Raw genomic sequence first — 25758 nt, 5'->3', positions numbered from 1 at the left:
TGAAGGTTTGCAGAACATTTTATTTCTTTTTTGGTTGTAGCTGTCTCCTTCATAACCTACCACTGCTAGGACTGTTTAATAAGACACAATTCTCTGCACTCAGCTTATGAGGTGTTTCATTTGGTTATGTGGATGGACAGTTGATACTGTTTTAAAGTTTATTCTTTTCTTAGATGGATACTGTGGGCCATGGGGAGCTGGAAGTGTTGTAAGGAAATCACTGTGTGAAATTTCATCAGATCCTTGATATTCAGACTTAGGTTTCAATAACTGATTTTTTTCCTTGTGTCTAAGAACTTAACATGCATTGTGTTTCCAGTAGTTCCAACCTAATTTTGTCTAATTTCCAGGGTCAGTCGAAAGCTCGTTGTTTCCTTTCTGCCCTCCTACCAAGACACATAGAAGCGCCAGAGCCTGGCTGGTCGGCCTCAGATTCTAGTAGGTATAGCAGGCTGTGAAGAGCGACTGGGTAGAAGCAGCACCAGAAGAGCCCGTGTGAACATACTGTCCTTTGGCTGCCTGGCAGTTAGCCTAAAAAACAAGTGTGAGAGAGGAGACCGAGTTAGAGCAACCCTCTGCTTGACCCTCTTTGCTTCTCATTTGAAATCAGCTTCACCTTCATGTGAGTTTTCTCTGTACAGTGATTTTGCTAAATATTGCTGCTGATACCATTCCTTTCCTTCTATAATGTTACTTCCTTTTTTTATCCCAGTTTTCTGAGCATTTCTCAGGCAAGCCTGAGGTTTGTGTTACTGAGAAGGTTTCTTTTTAGTACTAACAATATTGCAACAACAGTACTAGAAATTCAAGTTAAGAAACTTCTCACTCATATAGTGATAAGGAAACGGAAATTTCAGTCCCAATTTGGGAACCTTGGAATAGTTGAAATAGTCTGCTAGAAAACTGACCAGACATAAGGTCAAGCATCAAGCAGATGCAGCTAAAGCTTTACTATAGCAAAAAAAATTTTTTTAATACATTTTCCATTTTCTACCTATATTTGTCCATAAGGATATGTAATTTTTATGTAGTTGTTATCATAATATCATTTGATACCCTGTGTAAATTCCAATTGAAGGTGAGTTAAGAATTATGAAACCTGTAATCATACTCAAATGCCACTTAGCAGTACCCCGTCTTCAAGTCTCTGTTGCTATTGTCCAATCTCTCCAGGACTTATTTCTACATCTACAGTGATTTTCAAAGTTAGGTTTCATGGACTTAAGCACTTGTTAGAAATGGAAATTCTCTAGCTTGACCCCAGAGCTTCTGAATCAGAAACTCTGTCGCTGGGTCCAGCCACCTGCATTTTAACACGCCCTTCAGGTGATTCGGATGCATGCTCAAGCTTGAGAACCGCAGCTCTAGATGATAAACTCAGCATCCCTTCTTCTGTGTGGATGACCCTTCTGAGCCTTACTTTCATAATCCCTCCATCCTATTAGCTGTATTAGCTTCCCCCTCATCAGCCACACACCAGCACAGCCATATCCATCATCATAAGATAAAGCACTACTGTAAAATCTCACACCTCTTTATGCCCCTGAGATGATTTTTTTAGCTTCTCTGTACCCTTCCTTTCCTTTAGTGCCTCATCATCAAACTTCTGGCTACACCTGATTCCTTGCCCAGTCTCCTCTGTCATAAGCAAGCCGAATAAAGCTGTCAATCAAATTTTGGTACTGTTTCATCTCCCTGTTAAACTTGGATTCTTCAACCCTGCTCTTTCCCATTTAGGTTGATATGAATCTTGCTACATGCATAAGAGAGCTATTAGGAACGTTCAGGATCTAAGTTAATGTACCACAAACTCTCATTTCAGCTGCATCTTGCTTGATGCTTGGCCATAACCTCTGGTCAATTTCCTAGCAACTACTTCAACAGCTATTCCAAGTTCCCCACTGTAAAGACTGAAATCTCCATACCCTTATCATTCTCAACAGATGGCCTCACCTGTAATCAGTGATCAACCATTGCATCTCTCCACCTCTACAGACCTGATTCCAAACCAATTCTGTCTCTTCTTTCCTATCTCTCCCTCCTTTCTAAGACCTACTCTGCCACCCATATTTAATATTTAGTCTCATGCAGTACTGTTTCCTCTAAGTCCTTGTCCTCTTCTAATCTTTAATCTCTCCTCTGACTCCTTCTGCTTTACAGTTAAACGTGACAATCTCTCCTATCTGGCTAAACTCTAAGCTCCCTGAAGGCGGTGGCTGTGTCTGCTTTGTTCACCCCAGTGCTTGGCTCCTAGTAGGTATTCAAAAAGCAATTTTAGTAGCTAAATAATACCATCTTTTGTCCTCATTGTTCCTGGTAACCTTTCTGTGTCTTTTCCTGACAAGCGTCTTGAATGGGCACCTTTCCTTTACTGACCCTGTTTTGTTTAGGGTCACTGATATGCCCCTCAATGACAGTATCAGCCTTTTCTCTGCCTTAATTTTTAATCTCTTTGTAGCGCATTGTTGTTGACCTCTTGAAACTTCATTCATTTGTTCCCAGAATCCTTGGTTCATCTTAATGTATTATTGCTGCTTGTCTTGGTGGCTTCTCCTCTTCATCTTCCCAAAATAAAACGTGCCCCAGGTTCACTCCTTGGCCCTCTCATCTTCCCTCTAAAGTGTCTCTGTGGAAACTGTCCTTCAATCTACCATCATCAACTATACTACCAGTGCAGATAATTCAAAACTCTGCAGCCTTAACCGTCCTACTCAGCTCTAATGCCACATTTGAAAATGCATGGTAGACAACTCCCTGGAAATACCTTCATGGCCTGAAGAAAGCAATGCAAGCAGGCCCCAAGTATCCACTTGATCAAGTAGATAAGAGGTAGTAGCATCTTACCAGGGCCCGCTTCATAAAAGCCTCCTGGGTTGCCTTCTTGTTTGCAGCCTTGCCACTCCAGGCAGCCAGTGCACTGGCCTGCAGGGCCCGTCCATAAGAGAAACTTAGTTTCCAGGGCTTTGGTAGAGGGCAAAGGTTGATAGCATTGAGGTTGAGAGTAGCATCCTCTTCACTCATGCCACCAGACAAAAAGCAGATGCCTGGAAGGAGAGAAGCCATTCCACTCCACTAGTCCCAGTATGTACCCTGCTTGAAAAAGCAAGGAAGGAGCCTGAAAGAAATGTAATGTCTCAATCTTTCCTCCAATTGATTTGCATGGGACTAGGTTGGAGAAATTAGTTTGCCTTTGTTGAAGCTAGTTGGACTAAGGAGAGAAGGGCTTTAGTAAATAAGAGGGCAGTGAAATGTTGAGGAAATCAATGGATTGTGTGCATTTGGACAGACTCAGCATAGGTGGTATCACGGAGTTCAAGAGGGAAGTGCTGGCTGCATGTGAGATATCAGAGGTCTATTTCATGGCTAGAAGCAGACTACTCCTGGACAAATGCAAATGCTTATGGCACTCCTTCAAAGAATAAGGACTAAGACCTCAAGTCAGAGAAGAAAGAAAACCTTACCAGGAACAGCTGCAGGAACAGTACGGTAGAGAGCTGTGACAGTGGCCATTGCCACCTGCTCTGGAGTATACTTCTTGGTGGAGGCATGTCCAGCAGTCACCATGTTGGGCTTCAACAGGGTGCCCTCCAAGTAAACATGATGGTCATTCAGGGCCTTGTAGACAGCAGCCAGGACCTGAAGGACAAGAGGCCCAAATAGGTGAAACCTAGAACCAGCCGTAGAGTTACCTGACCTTGACACTTCTACACTGCAGGGACGCAGGATGAAGGAATTCCCATACGTTACTTGGCCAAAGCTTCCCAACCAGCCCCTAGGCTCAGTCAGGGTAATGCCTGCAAACCATAGCCATTGAGCACAGCCAAGTTGGCCTGTCCCTGCTGCCCCTCCCCTAACTGCTCACCGCATGGACTACCAGCATGGCTCTGCTTCCTAGAGGCCCTTCACTCCTTCCTTCCCATTACTCCCTTTGGTCAGTTAAACCTGCCTTAATTTAGTTAGTTGGGGACATGTAAACTGGCCTCCATTCTCCATCCCCATAGAAGCTGAGTGATCATAAAAATAAACATTTTAGAGACAGAAGTGCTTTCAGATCTCATTTCAGTCCACCTCATTTTGCAAGAAGAGAAACTGAGGACTCTCTTACTCTCTTACAGATATATTGTGGCTAATTTAAAGTAACATGTGAAAAAATTACTTTCTAATTATATTTTCTCATGGGAGCCTCAGCTTATTTTAAAGTTTCTTAGTTTAAACATAATGGAACTGAGGTCCAAAAAGGTAGTATGACTTGCCCCAGGTCCCACAGCTGGGACCATGGATGCTCAAACCCTAATCTTGGTAATGCAGTTCCTGTGCTTTTTCATAAGGAGTGTACCATATGCCCAAAAAAGTACAAGGTTTGATAATACCTCTTTACCTTCTCAAAGCTACACAATGATTCTAACTGTAGAATACCTCATATATAACAGCTGATATACGTTAAGTAACAACGGTTGTTTAAAACAGATTTTTCAACTGGCATTGGGACCTTTATATATAAGACTTACCTTCTCAGTAACATACTGGCAATGTTCCATGTCATGGTCTCCATCAGCAATTACCTCTGGTTCAACAATGGGTACTAGCCCATTCTAAAAAGGAAAATGGAGTGGACAGAATGAAGCTCTGTTCACTAGGATCCTTTCTTTAAGAAGCTATTTAACAGTTGTAATTGGTACAAGGTTGACGCTCTTATGGAGATATACATATAGGTGACTTAAAGGCAATGAAATTTAATGGGATGTCTAGTAAGCATTTGTGGCTTAGCCAAAAAAGAACAGTGAGGGAAAAAAAGTTTTCCTGGAAATGGGGTAAAATAAATTCAATTTATTTTCTTAATTTCGATATCTTATTCTAGAGACTAATCTAGCTAAATCAGAACCTAGCTGTCACCCTTTTAGGGCTGTCAAGCTTAAATCACCAATAAAGATGCCTCTCGTATGAATTAACTAAGGAATTCAAGCAGAGTTTACAATTCTGACTGGGAAGCTCCAAGTACCCAGAACTCAGGTAACCTCAGCATAGCACCTGCACAAGCAAATCAGACTTAACCTGGATCCCAGAGACACTTCAACATATGTTGGAAACTTTAGCATCAAGCTACCATCCTCCAAGAAATTATATGAATTGGAACCAGATCAAAGCTGTCACCCTTGAGCTGGGGACTTAAGAGGATCATGTCCTTGGATGCGGTGGAGCATAGACAAGCAGATGCCCTGCCCTCAAGAGCCTATGCTTTTAAGACTCAGTTTACAGTGCTTTGGTAGAGGGCTACACTTGATGGCATTTGCCTTTTGGACTCATAGTTGACTTGTGGAACCAAATCTTATCCTACTACACCTAGTAAAAGCAGTGAAAAATGCCATCAGGATATACTGGTGAGAGAAAAGGAGGGGGATCATGTGTGGTTACAGTAAAATTAGGAAGATGGGCTTTGAAGAAAGCTTTCGCTTCCTGTATTTTAGCCCAAAGGGAAGGAAAAGCACCTGCTGACAGATGCTGGCATAGCGGGCCAGGGTGTTGGCATTTTCCTGGATAGCAAGGTGGGATGGACACTGGTTGTCAATCTTCAGCACAGCACGCCACTTCCCAAAATTAGCACCATCTTTCTTATACTGAGCACAGCGTTGAGAAAGGCCATCAAGCCCTGCAAGTCACGAGAGAGAAAGGCTTCTTTGCACCCCTGACCGCTGGGGCTGCTGATAAAGTGAAGTTCACCCTTGGCTTAGCTTTCAGTCATACAGCTTGAGGACCCAAGACATCCAGGCAAAGAAATATTACATCCAGCAAAGAAATGAACATCCCAGTACTGAGCCAAAAGACCTGGGTTAATAAATATGGTTTTGATATATAATACATATTGGATAAGAAGAATAAAGGGAACTAATATTTATTTAGTACTTACTTTGCTCCAAGGCATGATTCTAGGCATTTTGCACACCTTATCTCATTTAATAATCATAACAAACCTAATAGCTGTTATACTGTTATGACCTAATAGTCATATTACACAACCTTCACAGTTGTATATTCATTTTGCAGATTTGGAAACTGAGGCTCTGAGAGGTAAAGTAACTTCACCAAGTTTGACAGAGCTGGGATTCAAATTCTGCTTAGATAATCCAATGCTATGGTTCATACTTGTCTACTTGGGCAGTGATGTACCTTGCAAAATTATATAAGCAGTAAGTGATGGAAGCAGCATTCAAACCCAAGTGTGTCTGATCCCACAGCTTGGACTCTTTCCTCTCTACTGATGCTAGATTTTTCTAAAATAATATTCCCAAGTATAAAATATCTTCTCTGTGCAAGACACTGTGATAAGCACTCTATGTGCATTGTCTAATTTAATCCCCACAACTATTCTGCAAAGTAGATATTGTTATCCCATTTTAACTGAGACTCAGAACATTTAAGTGACTAGCCTGAGGGCACACAGTTACTAAATAGAGGAGCTGGGGCTGAAGAACAGGTGTGTGGCTCTAACACCAGTGTGATAATCCATATTTTGTTTTCCCTCAATCACTTCTTTGCTTCCTTCATTTCTGGCATACACTGGCATGATTCATATCAGTGGGCAATGTCCTTACCTTGAATGGTGGTTTCCTTGTTTGTTCCTGCAAGGGGAGCACCTCCTTGGTCTAACTGTGAATATAAATAATTAACAAGTTATTAGCAGGTGTCAGGTATCTCAGTAAAACACAAGCAGAGCCTTTGGTGCTAGATATTAGTTCTCATCTTTCACAAACCAAGGAGTTGAATTAGGAACGTATTGTATATTAGGCATTCAGGGGACACAACTCAGTCCATAGCAGAAGGGAAGTTACCTGGAAAGAACAATGTAAGACTGTCAACCCTAAGAGGAGGGAAAGTATAGAAAGCACAGGGCTGGAGCTTGGAAAGTAAGAAGTAATCTCTTAGTACCTGGGATGCAGAGGTGCCATGTAAGAGCCACTTCCTTTAAATTATTCATTCATTTATTCAAGAGACATTTATTGAGCACTGCACATGCCAAGCCCTATGCTATTACAGGAGATAAGAAGAATAAGGATGCAGCCTCTACTCTCAGCATAACAGAGGCTAAGGTCATGAGCCCAAGAGGTAGACAGTCTGGGCCTGAACTGGCTCCAATTTTGCCTTGCTGTGGGCAAATTACACTAGTTGTAATTCTGTTTTCTATCCTCATCTCTAAAACAGGGATAATAACTGAGTTTACCTCCAGAGGTTGTGAGGAGGAGTAAATGAGTGCTTGGAGTTGTAAGCACTTGACAAATACTAATGATCACTCGAGAAGTTCACGTAGTTTTGGAAGACCCAGTTACAATAGAACAGTAAGTGTTTTAACAATAACAGCTATCATGAACTAAATAATAAGGGTGTGACAGGAACTGTTTTACAAACTCATTTCATCCTTATAAGAACCTGATGAGGAAGGTACTATTATTCCCATTTTAGAAATGAAAAAATTGAGACACAAAGAGATTAAGTACCTCGTAGAAAAATGGTTGAAGGAAGAGGGTACTGGAAAGGTCTAGAAGAGGATCTGGTTTTCAGTGGGAAGGTGATGATGGAAAGGAGTGAGAAGAGCAATTAGATGATGAGAGTGGTCCTCGTGTTGGCCGTGACTCAGCCACTGTGTTGGGAGTGGGCCTGTGGTGAGGTGGGAGCGAGACGCATTCACCTTGATTCCCACCACGATCCCTTTTTCCTTGAGGATGTCTCTGAACAGCCTTCCTTGGCTGTCCTTCTGGTAGAGGGTCTCATGGAAAAGGATCACGCCCCCGATGCTCTGGCTGATAGAATCATCCACGGTGAAGAGGATTTCGCGGAACTGCCGGCGGTTCTCTTCAGTGTTCTCCACCTTGATCCTCTGCAGGCGGCTCCCCATGGTGCCTATGTGGGTGAGTAAAGGCAGCATAAGGAGCAAGCCAGGGGCTCCCCTGCCGTCCTCCTCCATGCCAACTAGTGACCCTCACCAGGATGGACAGCAACACTGTCTTTTTTATTCAGATCATCAGAGCTCCTGCCTCGTTTTCTGTCTCCCCAGGGAAAGACTGTTGTTGCTGTCAGGATGCTGATGAGGAAGTGCATGGTCTGGTCGTGTCAGGGTCAGGGTGGAAGCCACCACAGGGTCCAAGTGGGGCTGCACGGCCCTCAGGCCTCTCTGGTCCAGCCCTGATCTGACTGGATATACAGACAGTGGAAGGAGGGGTAGGGCAGGCTCTTGACCTCTCTGGCTTCCATAATTTTATGGTGGGCCATGCAGGCCACCGCAGCTCTCCCATGTGCCATCCTGAGCTGCTCTCAGTCACAAGCGCTGCCCTGTTCCTGATGTGGACGTTTCCCTGCTCTCAGTGCCCTTCCTTGGCTGACTTTACACTGACTTGTCATTAGCGGCAGAGGTCTCATCCTGCTTACTGAGTTCCTGGCCTTGCTACAGCTTGGATTCAAATGATCCCTGGCAAGGGGGTCTTAAAATGGAGGGCTTGAGCTTGTTTGCTTGGTGTTCAGAAATGTGCCTTCTGGAACGACAAGACTCAAAAGGTCTATGCTTACTGAGTCTTCCGCTCCCACTCCTGTGCATATAAACCTTTACTTCCTCTGAGAGGAAAGAGAATATGATTATCAAGTTGCCTTTGCTAAGTGTAGAATCAAGAGTATGGTTGTTGTGTGATGCTTCTTGCACTCACCTACAGACTCATCTGCAGCCAGGATCCCCTTCCCACTGGCAACAATGCACTGGGCAATTTCTGAGAGCTCCTTCTTCTGTTCTGAAGTGAGGGCCGGAAATTGGTAGGCCATGGTGACAGGTCTGGAAAAGAGTGCAGGAGAGTTAGCTGTGAACAGAACTGTGGGTCGCTCAAATGGACTCATGACCAAGACAGCAGGTGTGCAGAAGAGCTCCATAGGCCCCTCTGACATTTCTGGTCCATTTCCACAACTGGCTAAATAAATGAGGTCTGTTCTGTTTTGGGTTTTTCCCCCTTAAGCCTAAGTAGCTGCGATTAGCCATAATGGATGAAGGTGGGATGACAAATTTCATGGTGATCCTGAAAAGAATGCCTTTCAGGAAACTTTTGGGATCACTGATCCTGAGACCGAACCAGCTAATGAGTATCCACTTAAATCTGACAAATAGAGGGCATGGCAGTAATTGACTATCTCTTTATTCTATGGATTCCTGGTACCATCAGGGGTTGGATGGCTTGAGGCCAGGACAGTGAGGCTTTCAGCCTCTGCGGCCATTCCTCACTTTGCTCTGTTAGCCTGTAGTCCCCCCAGAGTATTCTCTAGGCAGCAAGCTTGAGAGGAGAAACCACAATTTGCCCTTGAATTTAACCTCCCTTCAACTTTGAGACATAGAGGGTGGGGTGTGTCTCCTTTTTCTTATATTCAACCACCTATGAGACCGTTTGGGGCAGATGCAGAGGATTTTCCCTAAGCATTTCTGGGCTGGAGATTCCCGTTAGCTCTAAGGATGCTGACATCACATGTTGATTCCTGCTCCAGTAATTCGCAGCTTCACTGCTTTAGCAAGGAGAGACTGGCTCAAAGATCCCCTATCCAAGCAAGTTCTTAGCAGTGGTCATTTGAAGGGGATCATTGCTCGTGTTCGGCCGCCACTTTGGGCTAGTCTTGAAGATGCAAGCTCACAGGACTCTTATCTTGGATGTAGAAAGAATGGTTTTGCATAGGTTGGATTATCAAAGAATAAAAATGGTAGTAAAGATTATCTGGAGCGATTTCCTATCCAACCCTGTGGCCTCCTCCTTTCCCCAGTCTCCTCTCCCCTCATACACTCATACACAGGGTAGATGCCCTGTGTCTGCTTTCTACTTTCTGGAAGCCAAGGGACACCTCAGTTCTCTTTTGATCCATTCGACAATGAGGTAACCAGGACAGGTATTATCTTCATTAATTAATGAACAAGCTAAGATTCCGAGAAGTTAACTGACTTGTCCAAGGTCCCAGCTAGGATGAGGCAGAGTCCCCCACCCAGTTCTCCTTCTCATGGCAAACTGATTTCTTCACATTTTCTGTATCCCTTCAAGGTAGGCTCTCAGAACTCTGTCCCTTGATATGAGAAGTCAATGGCTACTGAACTAATTCCTGAGACGGTATAACTAATGGTGCTCTTACTGTGGCTACTCTCACTTCAATACTTAACCCCAAGGAATGGAACCACGATGCTGTCATTGGGGCACCAGGACAGGTTAGTGGGCAATGATTTCTAAAGATGATTTTCCAAGGCCCTTCACATCCCAGCCAACTGAAGATAGTATTTCTTCTGTTTATATATTAATTTCTAAATTGTAGTCAGGGACTGTTAGCTTTGGACCTGGCTACCAGATCTTCATGGCAGATAAAAGCCAACCTGAGGTTGGTAACCTTCAGGCCAAAGTACAAATTTTCTCTCAGTTTAGATATCTGCACAAAGGAATTGACAACTACCAAAAAAATAATGATGTTTCCTTAATAAAACAAAAGGAAAACATAGCCCAATAATAGCAAATGATCATTTATTGCCAAGCACTCTGCTAATCGCTTTACATGCACTATAAAATTTATTCCTCACAATAATCTCAAAAGGTAGTCAGACTTCCCCCTTCTCCCACCCTCTGCTATGTAATAGATAAGGAAAGAATATAAGACAGTTTAATTATTTGTCCAAGGACAAATAGCTAATAAGGCACAAAGCTGGGATAAAAGGCAGTACTAGTACTCCCTCTTTCAAGTAAAGAGTGAGACTGGTGAAAGGAATTGGCCTTTGGATGACTCTAATGTCCTTGATGACACCCCCAGAGTACCCAAAATCATTGGGCTGTGGATCATTACCCCCACATCACATTACCAATTCATAAATATCTGACACGTTCACATGGAAGTAGATCAGACAGACCTGGGCTCAAGGACCAGCTCTGCCTCCTCTTCACCGGGACCATGGGCAAGGTGGTAACTTCTCTGAGTCTTAGCTTACTATGGATTAAATGGCTATAATATCTGCTCTGGTTGTCTCACTGCCAAATGGATCACATGTAACCTGTGAGCACCCTGCTCATTGTAGTTGCTCAGAATATATTTGTTGAATCGCATGATAAACATGAAGAGGCTTTATAATGCATTATGAAAATGTCAGGTATCAGTATTTCTCTCTTTTTTAATTTAAAAAAGTAATTGCCTAAGGGACTTCCATATTTCTGTTTACTACCAAGCTATTCTCTTCAGTCTGAGTGTGCTGACTCAACCAGAAAAGAAAAACAGAGAAAAGGTCAAATTGAACAAATACTGTTTATGAGAAGTTAAACTTCTACAGAGGGATTAAAGTTCTGTACCACATCAGCACAAATGTTGCTTTCCTGTTAATCATAAAACAGGGTCACAGGCCACTGTTCACCACTGGAAGAGAGGAGGCCAGCTGGAAGTGGGCAATGATAGAGAATGATTTCTGTGCCCCTAAGCCTCTGCTTACTGAGGTCTCAAGCCAACTTTTTAAAAAGTGTGACAGGAAGTTGTTCGCATTATATGATTAAGTAAAAAAATAAAGCAAGTTTCAGAAAAGTATGCAATGCATAATATCACCCTTTTTTTAATTAAAAAAATGGTATACACACATACTGTTCATGGGTCTATATAAGCAGATAATAACCACACTGAGGTTACTCCTGGGGAATGAAACAGGGTGGGGTGACTCACAGTTCACTTTATGGATTTTTTGTAACGTTTGATTTATCAGTGAGTAAGTTTATATATTACATTATTTACTTTACATAATATATTAACAGGTAATATTGATATATATGCAAATCTGGGAGAAGGTTGTGAGTACAAACATATATGAATAGAGGGCAACCACAGAAAAACAGAGCTACAAGTGATCTCAGAGATATCTGTATCAACCCTGCTAACTTTAGAGATGAAGAAATTGAGGCCCAGGAAGAATATGTCTGATGCCCCGTCTAAGTTGTGATGTTTCAGGACTGTAAATCACATGCTACTGGCTTATGACTCGGAATTCTTTTCCCAATCCTTCTTTAGCAGAATAACAGATGAAATCCTATAGTATAATTCTGTCTGCCTTCTTTGAAGAGGTTCTGTGAAAATATAATAATTTGTAAAATACCAATATTTAACTCCTGGAGAAATATAAGGGAGTAGAAAATCCATTTGCTTCTCCATGTACAAGGCAGATAGATTTTCAAGAAGACATACATGAAGGGCTTATTCACTGAAAGCCCATGATTGTCAGGCACTGCATGCAGCACTTTTTTATAGACAGATGCAGGAAGATGCCCACAGCTTCGTTACATATCTGATGCCACAGTGGTAAGTACAGTGAGATGCTCCAGAACAGCCTGATCCTTGGAGCCTTTGAACACACATGGAGCAGCTCAGAAAGAGACCTGAGTGTTGCTCTTTCCTCTAAATTGGCACCTAAGCCAAAGGAACTCCTAGGTTTACAGCAACTACACTCCATTCCCTGCCCCAGCACCTCAGGTCTAGTCTGGGCCTGGGTTGTCTGCAGATGAGCCTTGGCTAAAGTGATGGTGGCAGCAGCGCTAGAGTCCCTGCTGGATCCACATTAGCTAACGGAACCCTAGGTAACTATGTAAAGAGAAGTTTATTTTAAAAGGCAACATATCCTCACCTATTCTTCAGATAGTAGAACAAATGTACCAAAATACATCAGCAGCTTTTGATTCCAAATATCTGAAGCTGTAGGATCTTCGGAGTAGGAAATGTTACAGAAAGTATCAAACAAGGGAAAGTTTTGACAATTCATAATCAAAGGACGGCTATACTCTGTGATGCCTGTTCCATTTTCTCGTTTGAGCAGTGGGTGAAGACGAAGGACAAAACAGGCCAAGAGTTCATTTCTGTGACAAAGAAACTTCAGTGCTAGTACTAGTAGGTGTGGGAAGAGAATGAAGAAAATGACATAAGGCGATAGATAGTAAATAAATCATCGGAATAAGCCGTTGTTATGGAGGGAGTAGAAATGAACAGGAATCTCAAACATTGAGTAGAACCCAACCAAACAGGAGTATTCAAGATGTTTTTCCTTCGCCAAAGCCTCAGAAGAGCCCTCCTACAGGTAACACTGGTAGCTGGCATCAATCCTGAGCATTTGCCACCACTCAAAGAGCCAGGGGAGGTAGGGAGAAAAACAATCATTTCAGCAGATCACCACGTTTTCAGCCACCATCACATTTTTCCTGAAAACAAAAGCAAACAAACTTTCCCCTCGCCAGGCTTAGCGCTATCATTAACCCCTGACTCCCTGGTGCAGTCCTGAGAGACAAAGGAAGTTCTTTTACTTACAGTCTGAGAGAGGAGAGTGCTCTTAGATCTATCAGAAGCTGTGGATGAGGCAGCAGCTGCCAAACAGGAGGAATCTTCAGGAACACACAGTTTTTATAGACTTCTCACCCAAGGGTTTTTTTTGTTTGTTTTGTTTTTTGTTTTAACTTTTACCCTCCCCTTCCCACCTTGGCCTGGTAGAGAGGTGTTTAACCAATAACTCTGATTGGCTCATAAACAGCCAATCCTTCTAATCATGCTCACACACTCTCTGTACTCACCGAATGTTAAAGCTATAAGGGACACCTGGAGACCTTGTAGTTCTCAATCCAGACTCTTCATTTTACAGGTGAGGAAACGGAGACACAGAGGATTAGGATCGATAACGCAGTGAGTGGGGGACTGGGCTCTGGAGTCCACCAAGGAGAACTGGGAAGTACGTTAGCTTAGCTCCAGCACTTACTACACACATTACCTTGGTCAAGTTTTTTTCACTTCTCTGAGCCTGAGTTTCCTCCTCTCTAAAGTGGGATCTGAATTTCACAAGAGCATTAAGTGAATTTATAAAGTACCTGCATATAGGAGGCATTCAAAGATCCTTCCCAGTTCCCCCAAACCAAGCTGGGCTCCCTGATGTTTTTAATGTCAGAACACAATATCTTTTACTCTATTCTCATTCTCTCTCAACCTGTACATTTTTGTCTTTAAAGGTGGTAAAAACTAGAATACAACTTAAAGTGACTGATGCAAGCCATCAGCTCCCCTAGTTACAGCACTGTCTAGGTACAAGTTCATTCTATAGGGTTTTTTCTCTGAGCATTAAACCAAAATCTAATTCAAGAAAAGGCAAATAAAAATAGTGTATGCTTCCTGAAGCAAATAATCAAATAAAAGTAGTGGAGGAATCTAAGAATAATGGAATGACCATGATCACAGGAAAGTATACATTCTCAGGAACACATTCCTTTGGAATAACTCATAAAATAGGAGAAAAGACCCTAAAAAACCAAAGTGCTCTATGGTATAAAGTGTAACACTATAATGAGTGAAATATCAATGAAATGAAGGAAAAAGAAGCAGGGAGCTGGGTTGTCTAAATAGAGCTGAAGCTCAGACAGCTTCTATAAGTGAAGAGTGTTAGACATTGAAGGTGATTATTGAAGGAAACTGAAATGTTTGGAGCACAAAACTGAGGCTCATTTGTCTGGGGAAGTTTGGCCAAGGCCTGTCCTAAGGGTAATCGAGCGTTAGACCAGCTGAAGTTCCCGTCAGCTCTCTTGACTCCACCTGCCTCCCCAAGGCACACGTTTTGGTTTCCCCATCTCCACCTGGTGCTTGATTCATCAGACCGAGATGATTGATCTGGGGACATGTGAGATCTCATCAAATTTGATTTTTGTTAAAGGAGAAAGGAGGAATAAGAGGAGGATGCTGATGAAAGAATGGAGACTGGGGTTAGTGATCATTGTTGGGGGCCAGGGCTAGGGTGGTCAGAACCATAACTGAAACATTTTACCTGCTGAGAAATGTATGGTAGAAATAATTTTCCTTAGGCTACTAGTACTAATTATTCTTGTTACAACAATGACAACAATAATAATAGCTCTTCTTTGAAGTTCTGTGATGCACCTGGTTCTTTTTATATATGATCTCTAATCTTAGCACCTCTCTGAGGAAAGGTTTATTAGCCCCACTTTCTGGATAAGGAAACTTTGGTTCAGAGAGGTCAAGTAAACTCGCCTAGAGTCACAGGACAGGTAGAGGGAGTGCCTGTCTCACTGCAAGTCAGTGGTCTAAAGCAGAGCTGCTTACGTTTTGGTGACCTCAGACTGCAGAGATTAGTTCTTTCCCTCTCCACCTCCCAGCAGCTTATAACCTTGGACGTTAAAACTATATTAATCAGGGAAGAATGACTTGCATCAGCAGACCTAGAGGGCCCTGATCTGCTGAGCATCGCTGCACGTGAACAGCAGACTGGCCAGGCATGTCCGAGGAGCATAAGTACACCTGTCCCTGAGTGGTGCCGCCTGCTGCTGCTCCCATGGCATCAGCATTTGGCCACTTCCAGGGTCTGATGTGCAGCTGAAACTCAAAGTTCAGTAAAGCAAGGATAAGGCTTAATGGACCTTAGAGAAACAGCAACTCCTGAGGAACACAGACTGCTTGCAGTTTTGGGTGTTTTTTTGGTTTTTTTTTTTTGCGGTATGCGGGTCTCTCACTGTTGTGGCCTATCCCACTGCGGAGCACAGGCTCCGGACGTGCAGGCTCAGCAGCCACGGCTCACGGGCCTAGCCGCTCCGCAGCATGTGGGATCCTCCCGGACCAGGGCATGAACCCGTGTCCCCTGCATCAGCAGGTGGAATCCCAACCACTGCGCCACCAGGGAAGCCCTGCTTGCAGTTTTTTAAGTCTCTTAACTCAGTAAAATGTTCAAAATTGATATATCATGATATGTGGACTTGGAGGCTGTGAAACATTGTGGAATCCCCCAACCTCTTTAGTCCTCAGTTTCACCATCTGTAAAATGGGCTAGTAATGCCTCCATCAGAAACTGATTAAGAAGGTGAATGAAACAACACAGAACTAGGGATTTAGTACAGTTATTTCATTAAATAACTGGATCTGAACGTATAATTCTGATTTAGAGGCCTCCGAATGCAGACTCTTCTCACAGGCAATAATAAGATGGTATCATTCAGGATCATTACTTTCAAAACCTCCAACAACTGCCTCATTTATTCTCCACTGTCTGCCCCACTCTAGATACTTCCAATTTGAATATGATTTTTACATGAGTTAAATGTATTCATGCACAGTATGAGGTCTGAGTCCACAAACTTGCACCTGCAAATAAATCTCATGTTTCATAGAGTTATACTCACTGTAGTATTAGTAACATTATAGACAAAGAACTTTCATAAAAACGGGCTACATCTACACAATGCAAGGAAGAACCATGGATGGATCAACATGACATTTAAAAACATCATTTCTAATTTGTGGGACAGACATTTTCTTACTGTATTGCAACCTGCTTTGGTGGCTGGGATGGTTTCAGGACCCTGAAACCAGCAGTCACTATCTGGGTCACAGAGGTAGGGCTAGTTGTTATCTCAGCATATTTCACAAAATTGTTATTGAGGTTCTGTGTGTACGGCACTTTGTTAGCTACAGGGACCTTTTGTAGAGAATAGACGATGAATAAGACTGGCCTGTTCTCAAGAAACTTATAAGAGATGGGAGGAGAGGGTTGAGGTCAGAATCAAATTAAACCAAACCAAGTAAGAGAACGTACATGAAAGTATCAAGAGACAGTTGTGGCAGTGGTTGTTATTGCAGTGTTCATGGAAGACTCTATGAGATACATGACTGAAAAGTCTAGATAGTCTGGATTTTTACAAGTCTAGGTCATCTTCCATATCAACTGATTCAGCCCATCAGACTATAGAACCTACGTGGGTCTCCCCAGCATCCGGCACCATGCCTAAAGCACAGTAGTCACACAATCAATTTTTGTGAATAAATGAATCAATAAATATATGAATGCTTTCTCATCAATCTCAGAAAAGTCTGGAGTAACTGTCTTATAATTCTTATCCCAGAGAACTTTGAAATAATTAAGAGGTAGAATATGACCATTACTTTTTTCTAAAACTATACTAGGTTCTGAAAGCTCTTCTATCACTGTTTATTTGGAATTTCACAGACATCCAGGCTGCAGCTCCCCTGAAATGGTACACATGAACCACGGCCCCCTCTTCCCTTCTAAAAAAAATTGTGGTAAAATACACATAATATATAATGTACCACCTTAACCATTTTTAAGTGTTCAGTAGTGTTCATACATTTACACTGTTGTGCAACCAATCTCCAGAACACTTTCCATATTGCAAAACTAACACCTTATATCCATTAGACAACAACTCTCCACTTCCCCCTCTACCAGCCCCTGGAGACTATCTTTCTACTTTCTCTCTGAATTTGACTTCTCTACGTATCTCATGTAAGTGGAATGATACAGTTTTGTATTTCTGTGACTGGCTTATTCACTTAGCATAATACCCTCAAGTTTCATCCATGTTGCACCACATGTCAGATTTTCCTTCTTTTTAAAGGCTGCATAGTATTCCAGTGTGTGTGTATACATATCATATATATATATATCACATTTATAGGATATAGAGATAGAGATAGAGATATCACATTCTGCCTATCTCTTCATTGGTCTGTGGACACTTGGGCTGCTTCCACCTTTTGGCTATTGTGTATAATGCTGCTATAAACATGGGTGTACACTTATCTCTTCAAGACTGTGCTTTCAATTCTTTTATGGTCCCTTTATTAATTTAGCAGCTTGATTGAAGAAGTCACATACTATACAATTCACCTATTTAAAGTGTACAATCCAATGATATTTGGTATATTCACAGAGTATTAAATGTCAGTTTGTAAGAGAAATGTGGTAGGTTTTTTAAAAGCTCAGAATCTGAGGGTGTAAATTTAAAGCATCAGAATGAAGCCCCGGGGCAAGAGCCATCTGGGTGCAGCAGACATGGGGATGGAAGAGTCAGGGATCACTTGCATTGCCTCATGGTGATTTTTTTCTATATCACTGTGAAGTCTGAATTCCATGTATTCTAGGAAGACTAGAGTGCCTGTGTATGCTTATGTATCTCAGGTAAGTAACTTTAAAGTTATCCAAACTCTAGGGTTTAGAATACCACCCCTTGAGACTAGAGAGAAAACTGAAACTTGAAATGTGATAAAGAACTTGAGGTTTTCCTTGCCTGAGGAAATGTGTATGTGCAGTTAGGATGCTGCAGAGGCAGAGTGAATTGGAAAGAATGGGCTGGAGAATTTCAGAATTGCTGAGTGAGCAGTACTTATCTGACAGGAAAGAGTTACACTGTTGTCAGCTGTGGCCACCACTGTCATTTTCCCCTAGTCCCTCATGGTGGGTTGTTTACTGCTTTGTCAGTGTTTTCTCTCGGTCTTTTGCTCAATCATCTCAAAGTCCATTTATTCTCTCACTATCTAATCAGGACTGTCAGGTACTTATGTCATTTATGACCTCCAGCATAACATTTCTTTCACTCTTCCTTATCTCTTTGGTGAAACTGCCTGGTGGTCTAGTTGTACCCCTGACTAGCCATGGGACTGAAGGAAACTGCCTTCTCCCAGTCTCCCTTTTCTGATGTGTAAAGTGGACCTAGTGATACCATTCCTGTCTAACTCTACCACGTTGTTGCTCTGATTGAACAATATCATCTAAATGATTGCTATAGAATTACAAAGTGTAATAAACCATGTTACTTCATGGAAGCAGACATTATACTGCTCTGCAGCATGTACACACACACACACACACACACACACACACACACACACACACGTTGGAGAATCAGAAAACAAGGTCCTGGCCTTAGCTCTACCCTGAATAGCTGGATGACATGGCCCAAGGAAGGGCGCTGCCATTTGTTGAGCGGTTACTTCTTACAGGGCCTTTTCTAGGCACCTCAGGAAGAAAACTTCATTTAATCCCCACTACATCCATCACCAGGGTAGGTACCGTTTTGGAGAGGAGGGAGTTGATGCTATCTCTGGCTGACGAGATATTTCACCATTAGTAAGCAGCAGGGCAGGGACTGAAATACAGATCTGTGACTCTAAAGCCAGCCTGGGACCTTGAACTCATCATCTGCATAGTGAAGGCGGGGGTCCCTTTTAGCTGCGATATTCTGTGGTCTTTTCCCCCCAAACTGCATGTTTTTTACATACACAGTTGTCCCAAAACAATGGAAATGGTTTTAAACAACAATATAAGAAACTTAAATTAGACCATAAAAAGTTTTCTTTGGGGAAGTACTGTTGAAATGGGTTATTTATTGACTAGAATTACTCAAAATGTATGAAAGAAACTGGTTGGTTCTAACTCCTTGTCTCTTATTCCCCTGCTCTTTGGGTTTATTACACCTCAGCACTCTTTAGGAATGAAGAGTGCCAGGCTGACCAGATCCAGAATTACACTTTCCTGGAAAGCTGGACTAAAGGCCCAGACACTGAGGGGCAGGCAGCCAACCAGTATAAGCAGATGGCAGGCCAGTCAATTGCTGAGTGACCACCTCAGTGTCACCTACCCTCTCACAAAAGGAGGAACAGGGTCATTCAGCCTCCCAGGTAATTAATCCAGTCACCTACAAGCTCAACTTTCTGCCTTTCTGAAGGTCCAGCCATAAATTTTTTTGGCGAATCAATACAATTTAGTCATTAAGGATTTGGACTTTGAAGCCAGCTAGAACTTGCTCCCAATTCCAGCTCAGAGCTTCCTGGCTGTGTTACTTTGGGCAAGTTCTCTAACTTTGTTGAGCCTCAGTTTCCTCAGCAGAAAAAGAATAATAATAAAACTTAACATTTTGTTGGAGGATTGGACTGAATAATGAACAAAAAGAGTTAAGTATGATGACTGGCAAAAATAAAGTACTGGATAAACAGCAACTCTTGTACTGCCTACATCATCATCATTCTTTTCTCCTCTCCACATTCTCCAAATTCCCTTCTCTCTTTCTGTTACCAGAGGAGTTGTTCCAAAATTTTTGCTTCCACAGCACCCAACCTCATCATCTCCTGTGCCTTCATCCTGGATCCTACTCTCAAAAGCTTTCTCCATTTAATATGCAGAAAAATTAAGCTGGATGCTGAGTGCATCTCAAAAGTTGCATACCGGGCTTCCCTGGTGGCACAGTGGTTGAGAATCTGCCTGCTAATGCAGGGGACACGGGTTCGAGCTCTGGTCTGGGAGGATCCCACATGCCGCGGAGCAACTGGGCCCGTGTGCCACAACTACTGAGCCTGCGCGTCTGGAGCCTGTGCTCCGCAACAAGAGAGGCCGCCATAGTGAGAGGCCCGCGCACCGCGATGAAGAGTGGCCCCCGCTTGCCACAACTAGAGAAAGCCCTCGCACAGAAACGAAGACGCAACACAGCAAAAATAAATAAATTAATTAATAAACTCCTACCCGCAACATCTTCTTTAAAAAAAAAAAAAAAGTTGCATACCTATACCCAAGAAGAGGTACCTTCCCCCTTAGAAGGTGGTGGAGCACTGTAGATGGGGAACAGCATTTTTCACCCAGTATGTGAACCAGAGAAAAATATGACTTACCCACCGAAAGAGATGAAGAGAGGTTGAAACAGGTTTGAGGACACTGAAGAAAATGGCAACATTATTTGTGGAAAACATAAAGGGGAATGAAGGAGACGAGATGAATAAAGAGAGAAGGCCATGCACCCAGGCTTCCGGGGTTAGAAGCAGATTGAGTGGCAGGAAGCGTCACCCTGCCAGGCAGGCAGACAAGCTGACGTCATTAGCACCCCTGTGCCGTACCATTCACGACGCATGACTGGCCTGCCCCATGGCCACTGAATGCCTGTCCTCTGTGGCACAGCTGACTCCTAGGCATGCTAGGTCCTGCTGGGCTGCCAGATGGAGGTGTAAATGATAGGCTGGAACAAATTATCTCTGTGGCAGAGAGCCTAGAGAGGTCCTCATCCAATCACCGGCACCCCAGCAGAGGAGGCTGCATGCCGAATGGTCGTGACCAGGCAGCAGATGCCCTGGCTCCCCTGTAGTGGGGGATAAGGGGAGCATTCACCCTTTTTTAATCTGCTTCCTGCCCGAGGCCTACCCTCTTCTCCCTCTCATTTTTTTGGCCCCCCTCTGGCCATTTGCCAAGTGAGAACAGAGACCTTTCATCCCAGGGAGGAATGTAAAAACTGTCACTTAAAAAACTGGGAAGAGAAAAGGCAGTCACTTATTAAAAATAATTATATTCTAGAATGCAACAGTCAGAGAAAACAAGAGTTACCTCTTGCTAGAGCTCTTGCTCACATGTGTGCAGGTAAACTTGCCAGTCATTTTCTTCCATGTCTTCTCCTCTCCCCCACCCACAAAGGCATGTCTCTAGGGTCCTTTCCCTCATAACTTCTCCCACATCCAGCCCAGACCTATGAGGTTAGCTGCCTATAGCAGTTCTGCAAAACTGAAGGTCCCTTTTGGGTCTAGTAGGAAAGAGTAGGGAAGACCACAAATAAGTATATATAACTGAGATCTCAGCTCTGCTCTCCTTGCCTTTTTAGATCCACATACAGTTGGCTCAAACCTCCATTCTATAACCCACAGAAAGCCCAATGCCTTCCCCCAATTCGAGGTAATTTCCCAAGGGGGCTCTGGGAATTTATGAAGGTCACGCTGGCTCAGAGCTTCTCCTTTCACTAACAGTTCAGTCAAGCATACGGATCATCCCTCCAGCCCCAGTGCACCAGCCCTGTCCAAGCCTTGGTGACCTAGACGGGGAGCTCCACTCCTTCATTAGACTTCCATAAAAAGGCAAGAACAGGCAAAAAGTTCACTTGCACAAAGCTCTTCGGTAGTGTTAAAAGATAAACTGAGGAAGATTAAAAATTTAAGAATTTATCTGAGCAATGCCAGGTGGTTAGAAGCGCCCTGCAGAAGGGAGCTGGGGGAAAACTTTTATAGAGAAAGTGTGGAAGTCAAGTAAGGAATTTATTGACGGCCTATAGCTTAAAGCCTAGTTGGTTGGTTGTGACTGGTTGTCCTTAGGTTTCGATTTCCTAACCTTGAGGCACTTACAGGTTTAGATTCTGGCTTGCTTACACACGTGCTACGGCATTAGAGCCAGCTCTGTCTCATGGCCTCCTTGCTTAACTCATTTAACAGCAGACATACCTAAAGGTTTGCAGAGAGGAAGGGTAATTACACGGCGGCCACGGGACAATTTAAATTGAGCATGAGTCACCCCTAATCCCAAGTCCTCTGAAACTCCCACCAGAGGTCAGATGCCGCAGTTTCCATTCCTCTCCTCCCGCATTGCTCCCCCTCATTTCTTCCCTTACAGTTCGCCCCTTGGAAGTCTGAATTATTCTTACTCTACCAGTTGAGGCAGCACCCCCGCCCCCGAGCTCACCTCGACACCTTCGTGTCTCCAAACAAATCCACTTGCTCGGCTATCGACACGGCCGTCTCCTCTGCTAGTGACTGCGCGCTCCGAAACCCCGAGACTTCCCCTATCATGTTCCCCCTTCCTTAAATGGCGCTTTTGATGTTACGTCACAATTTTCGTTTCTCATTTCAGGATACTCCAAGGTTGTGTAGCGCGGGCCACGAGAGCGGCAAGCCTCTTCCCAGCGAGTTAAAACGAACGTAGTCTCTCCGAGGGAAAACCGGAAATGCGGATGCACTCACCGGAGGTGGGTCTGTGGCAAGTTTCCTGCTCTGACACAGAACTTCCGGTGCGTGTTGTTGGCGCGGAACCAAGGTGGGCGACAGGCTGCGAGGACAGGCAACCCTTCCGTGGGCCTGTTTCCCCCCGCCCACCGCCCTTCTTCTTTGTGACTGAGAGTGAAACAGAACCAGAAAACACCAGTGGAGAATTAACAAAGGACAAGTATTCCTTTATACCAGATGATGTAATTTCATTTTCTTGAGCTAGGCATGACCAGGACAGATGGTGGCCCTGTTTAGCTAATCCTGCCAGGAAGAAAGGCAAGGGAAGAAATGGACAATTCTGAACCTTAGGTTATTTTTTATTTATTTTTTTTTTTTGCGGTACGCGGGCCTCTCACTGCTGTGGCCTCTCCCGTTGCGGAGCACAGGCTCCGGACGCGCAGGCTCAGCGGCCATGGCTCACGGGCCCAGCTGCTCCGCAGCATGTGGGATCCTCCGGACCGGGGCACGAACCCGTGTACCCTGCATCGGCAGGCGGACTCTCAACCACTGCGCCACCAGGGAAGCCCCTTAGGTTATTTTTTTATAGACTTCCACCTCCTTTAAACTGGGTTGTAAAAATCCAGCCCACACAGGAGTGACCTTTCTCCATGTTTGCCTGTGAAAGCCAGGAATAGCATTGTTTTAATTTAGGTATGTATCAAGGAGATTTTTCTCTTGGCCAAGGAGGGAGTCCAGCCAAAGTTAGAACTATGTGGCCATTAACGTACAGACTGCACGTTTTTTGGCATTTCAGGCACCCATTTAACATGAATAAAACAATTTTTGTATTGGCTTCCACACCTGTGGTTCTCTGCTGAGGAAAGGCTGGTCTCCTATTTAGGCTCATCCCGACAGATTCCTCAACTTTCACCAGGACCAGTGCCAGAGGCCAGGAGGGGCTGAGCTTCACATTCAAGAAAGACCTCAGATTCCCTTTAGATGTTATTGCCAAATGAGTTAGACACACAGTTATTTCTTTGTGTACGTGTTCAAAACATTAATTTACTAAATGTATGCATTCAAATTATACAACAGATTTGGTAACTCTGGCTTTGCCATTTCTTCATTTTCAATATATTTACTGGAAGTTTAAAATTACAGAAGTAGCCTGGATCTCTCGTGGCCTCTGAGAGGCTGTGTCCCACACCTACCTTGATTGTTTATATATACAGAGAGATCTTTATCCCACAAAAAAGGAGTTTAAACTTGGGCTCCAGTCCCCTGATTATTTATCAAAAGATCACCTGAAAGAAATATTAGGAAGGGATTCTTTGAAGAATATGTAGTCCATCCAGTTTGATGATATCAGAGGTACAGAGAATGGGCACATTGCATACCCAGTCCTACATCTTTGCTGCTGGAATTGTTCTGGGTAAATAGCACTAGTGTGCTTTCAGTGTGAGACCATCTGACTTGCTTGAGGGCCATCATCAAAAATAGTTGTGTGCCCAGAGATAAACCCACGCACATATGGTCACCTTATCTTTGATAAAGGAGGCAGGAATGTACAGTGGAGAAAGGACAGCCTTTTCAATAAGTGGTGCTGGGAAAACTGGACAGGTACATGTAAAAGTATGAGATTAGATCACTCCCTAACACCATACACAAAAATAAGCTCAAAATGGATTAAAGACCTAAATGTAAGGCCAAACACTATAAAACTCTTAGAGGAAAACATAGGCAGAGCGCTCTATGACATAAATCACAGCAAGATCCTTTCTGACCCACCTCTTAGAGAAATGGAAATAAAAACAAAAATAAACAAATGGGACCTAATGAAACTTCAAAGCTTTTGCACAGCAAAGGAAACCATAAACAAGACCAAAAGACAACCCTCAGAATGGGAGAAAATATTTGCAAATGAAGCAACTGACAAAGGATTAATCTCCAGAATTTATAAGCAGCTCATGCAGCTCAATAACAAAAAAACAAACAACCCAATCCAAAAATGGGCAGAAGACCTAAATAGACATTCCTCCAAAGAAGATATACAGACTGCTAACAAACTAATGAAAGAATGCTCAACTTCATTAATCATTAGAGAAATGCAAATCAAAACTACAATAAGATATCATCTCACACCAGTCAGAATGGCCATCATCAAAAAATCTAGAAACAATAAATGCTGGAGAGGGTGTGGAGAAAAGGGAACCCTCTTGCACTGTTGGTGGGAATGTAAATTGATACAGCCACTGTGGAGAACAGTATGGAGGTTCCTTAAAAAACTACAAGTAGAACTACCATATGACCCAGCAATCCCACTACTGGGCATATACCCTGAGAAAACCATAATTCAAAAAGAGTCATGTACCACAATGTTCATTGCAGCTCTATTTACAATAGCCCGGAGATGGAAACAACCTAAGTGTCCATCATTGGATGAATGGATAAAGAAGATGTAGCACATATATACAATGGAATATTACTCAGCCATAAAAAGAAACACAATTGAGCTATTTGTAATGAGGTGGATAGACCTAGAGTCTGTCATACAGAGTGAAGTTAGTCAGAAGGAGAAAGACAAATACCGTATGCTAACACATATATATGGAATTTAAGAAGAAAAAATGTCATGAAGAACCTAGGGGTAAGACAGGAATAAAGACAGAGACCTACTAGAGAATGGACTTGAGGATATCGGGAGGGGGAAGGGTAAGCTGTGACAAAGCGAGAGAGAGGCATGGACATACATACACTACCAAACGTAAGGTAGATAGCTAGTGGGAAGCAGCCGCATAGCACAGGGAGATCAGCTTGGTACTTTGTGACCACCTGGAGGAGTGGGATAGGGAGGGTGGGAGGGAGGGAGACGCAAGAGGGAAGAGATATGGGAACATATGTATATGTATAACTGATTCACTTTGTTATAAAGCAGAAACTAACACACCATTGTAAAGCAATTATACTCCAATAAAGATGTAAAAAAAAAAAAATAAAAGATTCCACGTATAAGTGATACCAGAGGTATTTGTCTTTTTCTGCCTGGCTTATTTCACTTAGCATAATGCCCTCCAGGTTCATCCATGTTGTCACAAATTACAGGATTTCTTCCTTTTTCTTAAACATTTTTCACTCTTTATATTCCTTTCTCTCCTTGCTAATAGTCTTCAGTTAATATGTCTTGTCTCTTTCACTTTGGTGTGGTTTTTCTTATTCTCCCTTTTTTTTAAGCCT

General features: G+C 43.1%; 1 protein-coding gene across 2 annotated transcripts; it reads right to left on the bottom strand.

Annotated features, from left to right (window-relative positions):
* Nucleotides 1-22301, bottom strand: ALDOB (aldolase, fructose-bisphosphate B). 2 transcript variants are annotated; one of them, XM_067743794.1, is made up of 9 exons: nt 22283-22301; nt 8691-8812; nt 7682-7893; nt 6591-6645; nt 5487-5647; nt 4509-4592; nt 3462-3636; nt 2845-3044; nt 1-531 (listed from the first exon to the last, which is right to left on the bottom strand). In XM_067743794.1, exons 2-9 carry the CDS (start codon nt 8800-8802, stop codon nt 436-438), a joined length of 1095 nt encoding a protein of 364 aa, XP_067599895.1. In that variant the 5' UTR covers nt 8803-8812; nt 22283-22301; the 3' UTR covers nt 1-435. The 2 variants fall into 2 exon arrangements, with proteins under 2 accessions (XP_067599895.1, XP_067599896.1); XM_067743795.1 differs by lacking the exon at nt 22283-22301 and adding an exon at nt 13321-13420.
* Between the last annotated feature and the right edge of the window lie 3457 nt (nt 22302-25758).

Source organism: Pseudorca crassidens, chromosome 7, assembly GCF_039906515.1.
Source record: "Pseudorca crassidens isolate mPseCra1 chromosome 7, mPseCra1.hap1, whole genome shotgun sequence".
NCBI lineage: Eukaryota > Metazoa > Chordata > Mammalia > Artiodactyla > Delphinidae > Pseudorca > Pseudorca crassidens.
This window is presented reverse-complemented; position numbering and strand designations above follow the sequence as displayed.

What these genes read in the sequence shown, in the direction of transcription:
- ALDOB (XM_067743794.1), bottom strand. Translation starts at nt 8,802, where the DNA reads ATGGCCTACCAATTTCCGGCCCTCACTTCAGAACAGAAGAAGGAGCTC. An exon ending in ATGCCAGCATCTGTCAGCAG is followed by an intron (nt 4,593 to 5,486) that starts GTGCTTTTCCTT and finishes TTTCCTTTTTAG; the next exon opens with AATGGGCTAGTACCCATTGT. An exon ending in GCCAGTATGTTACTGAGAAG is followed by an intron (nt 3,637 to 4,508) that starts GTAAGTCTTATA and finishes CTTGTCCTTCAG; the next exon opens with GTCCTGGCTGCTGTCTACAA.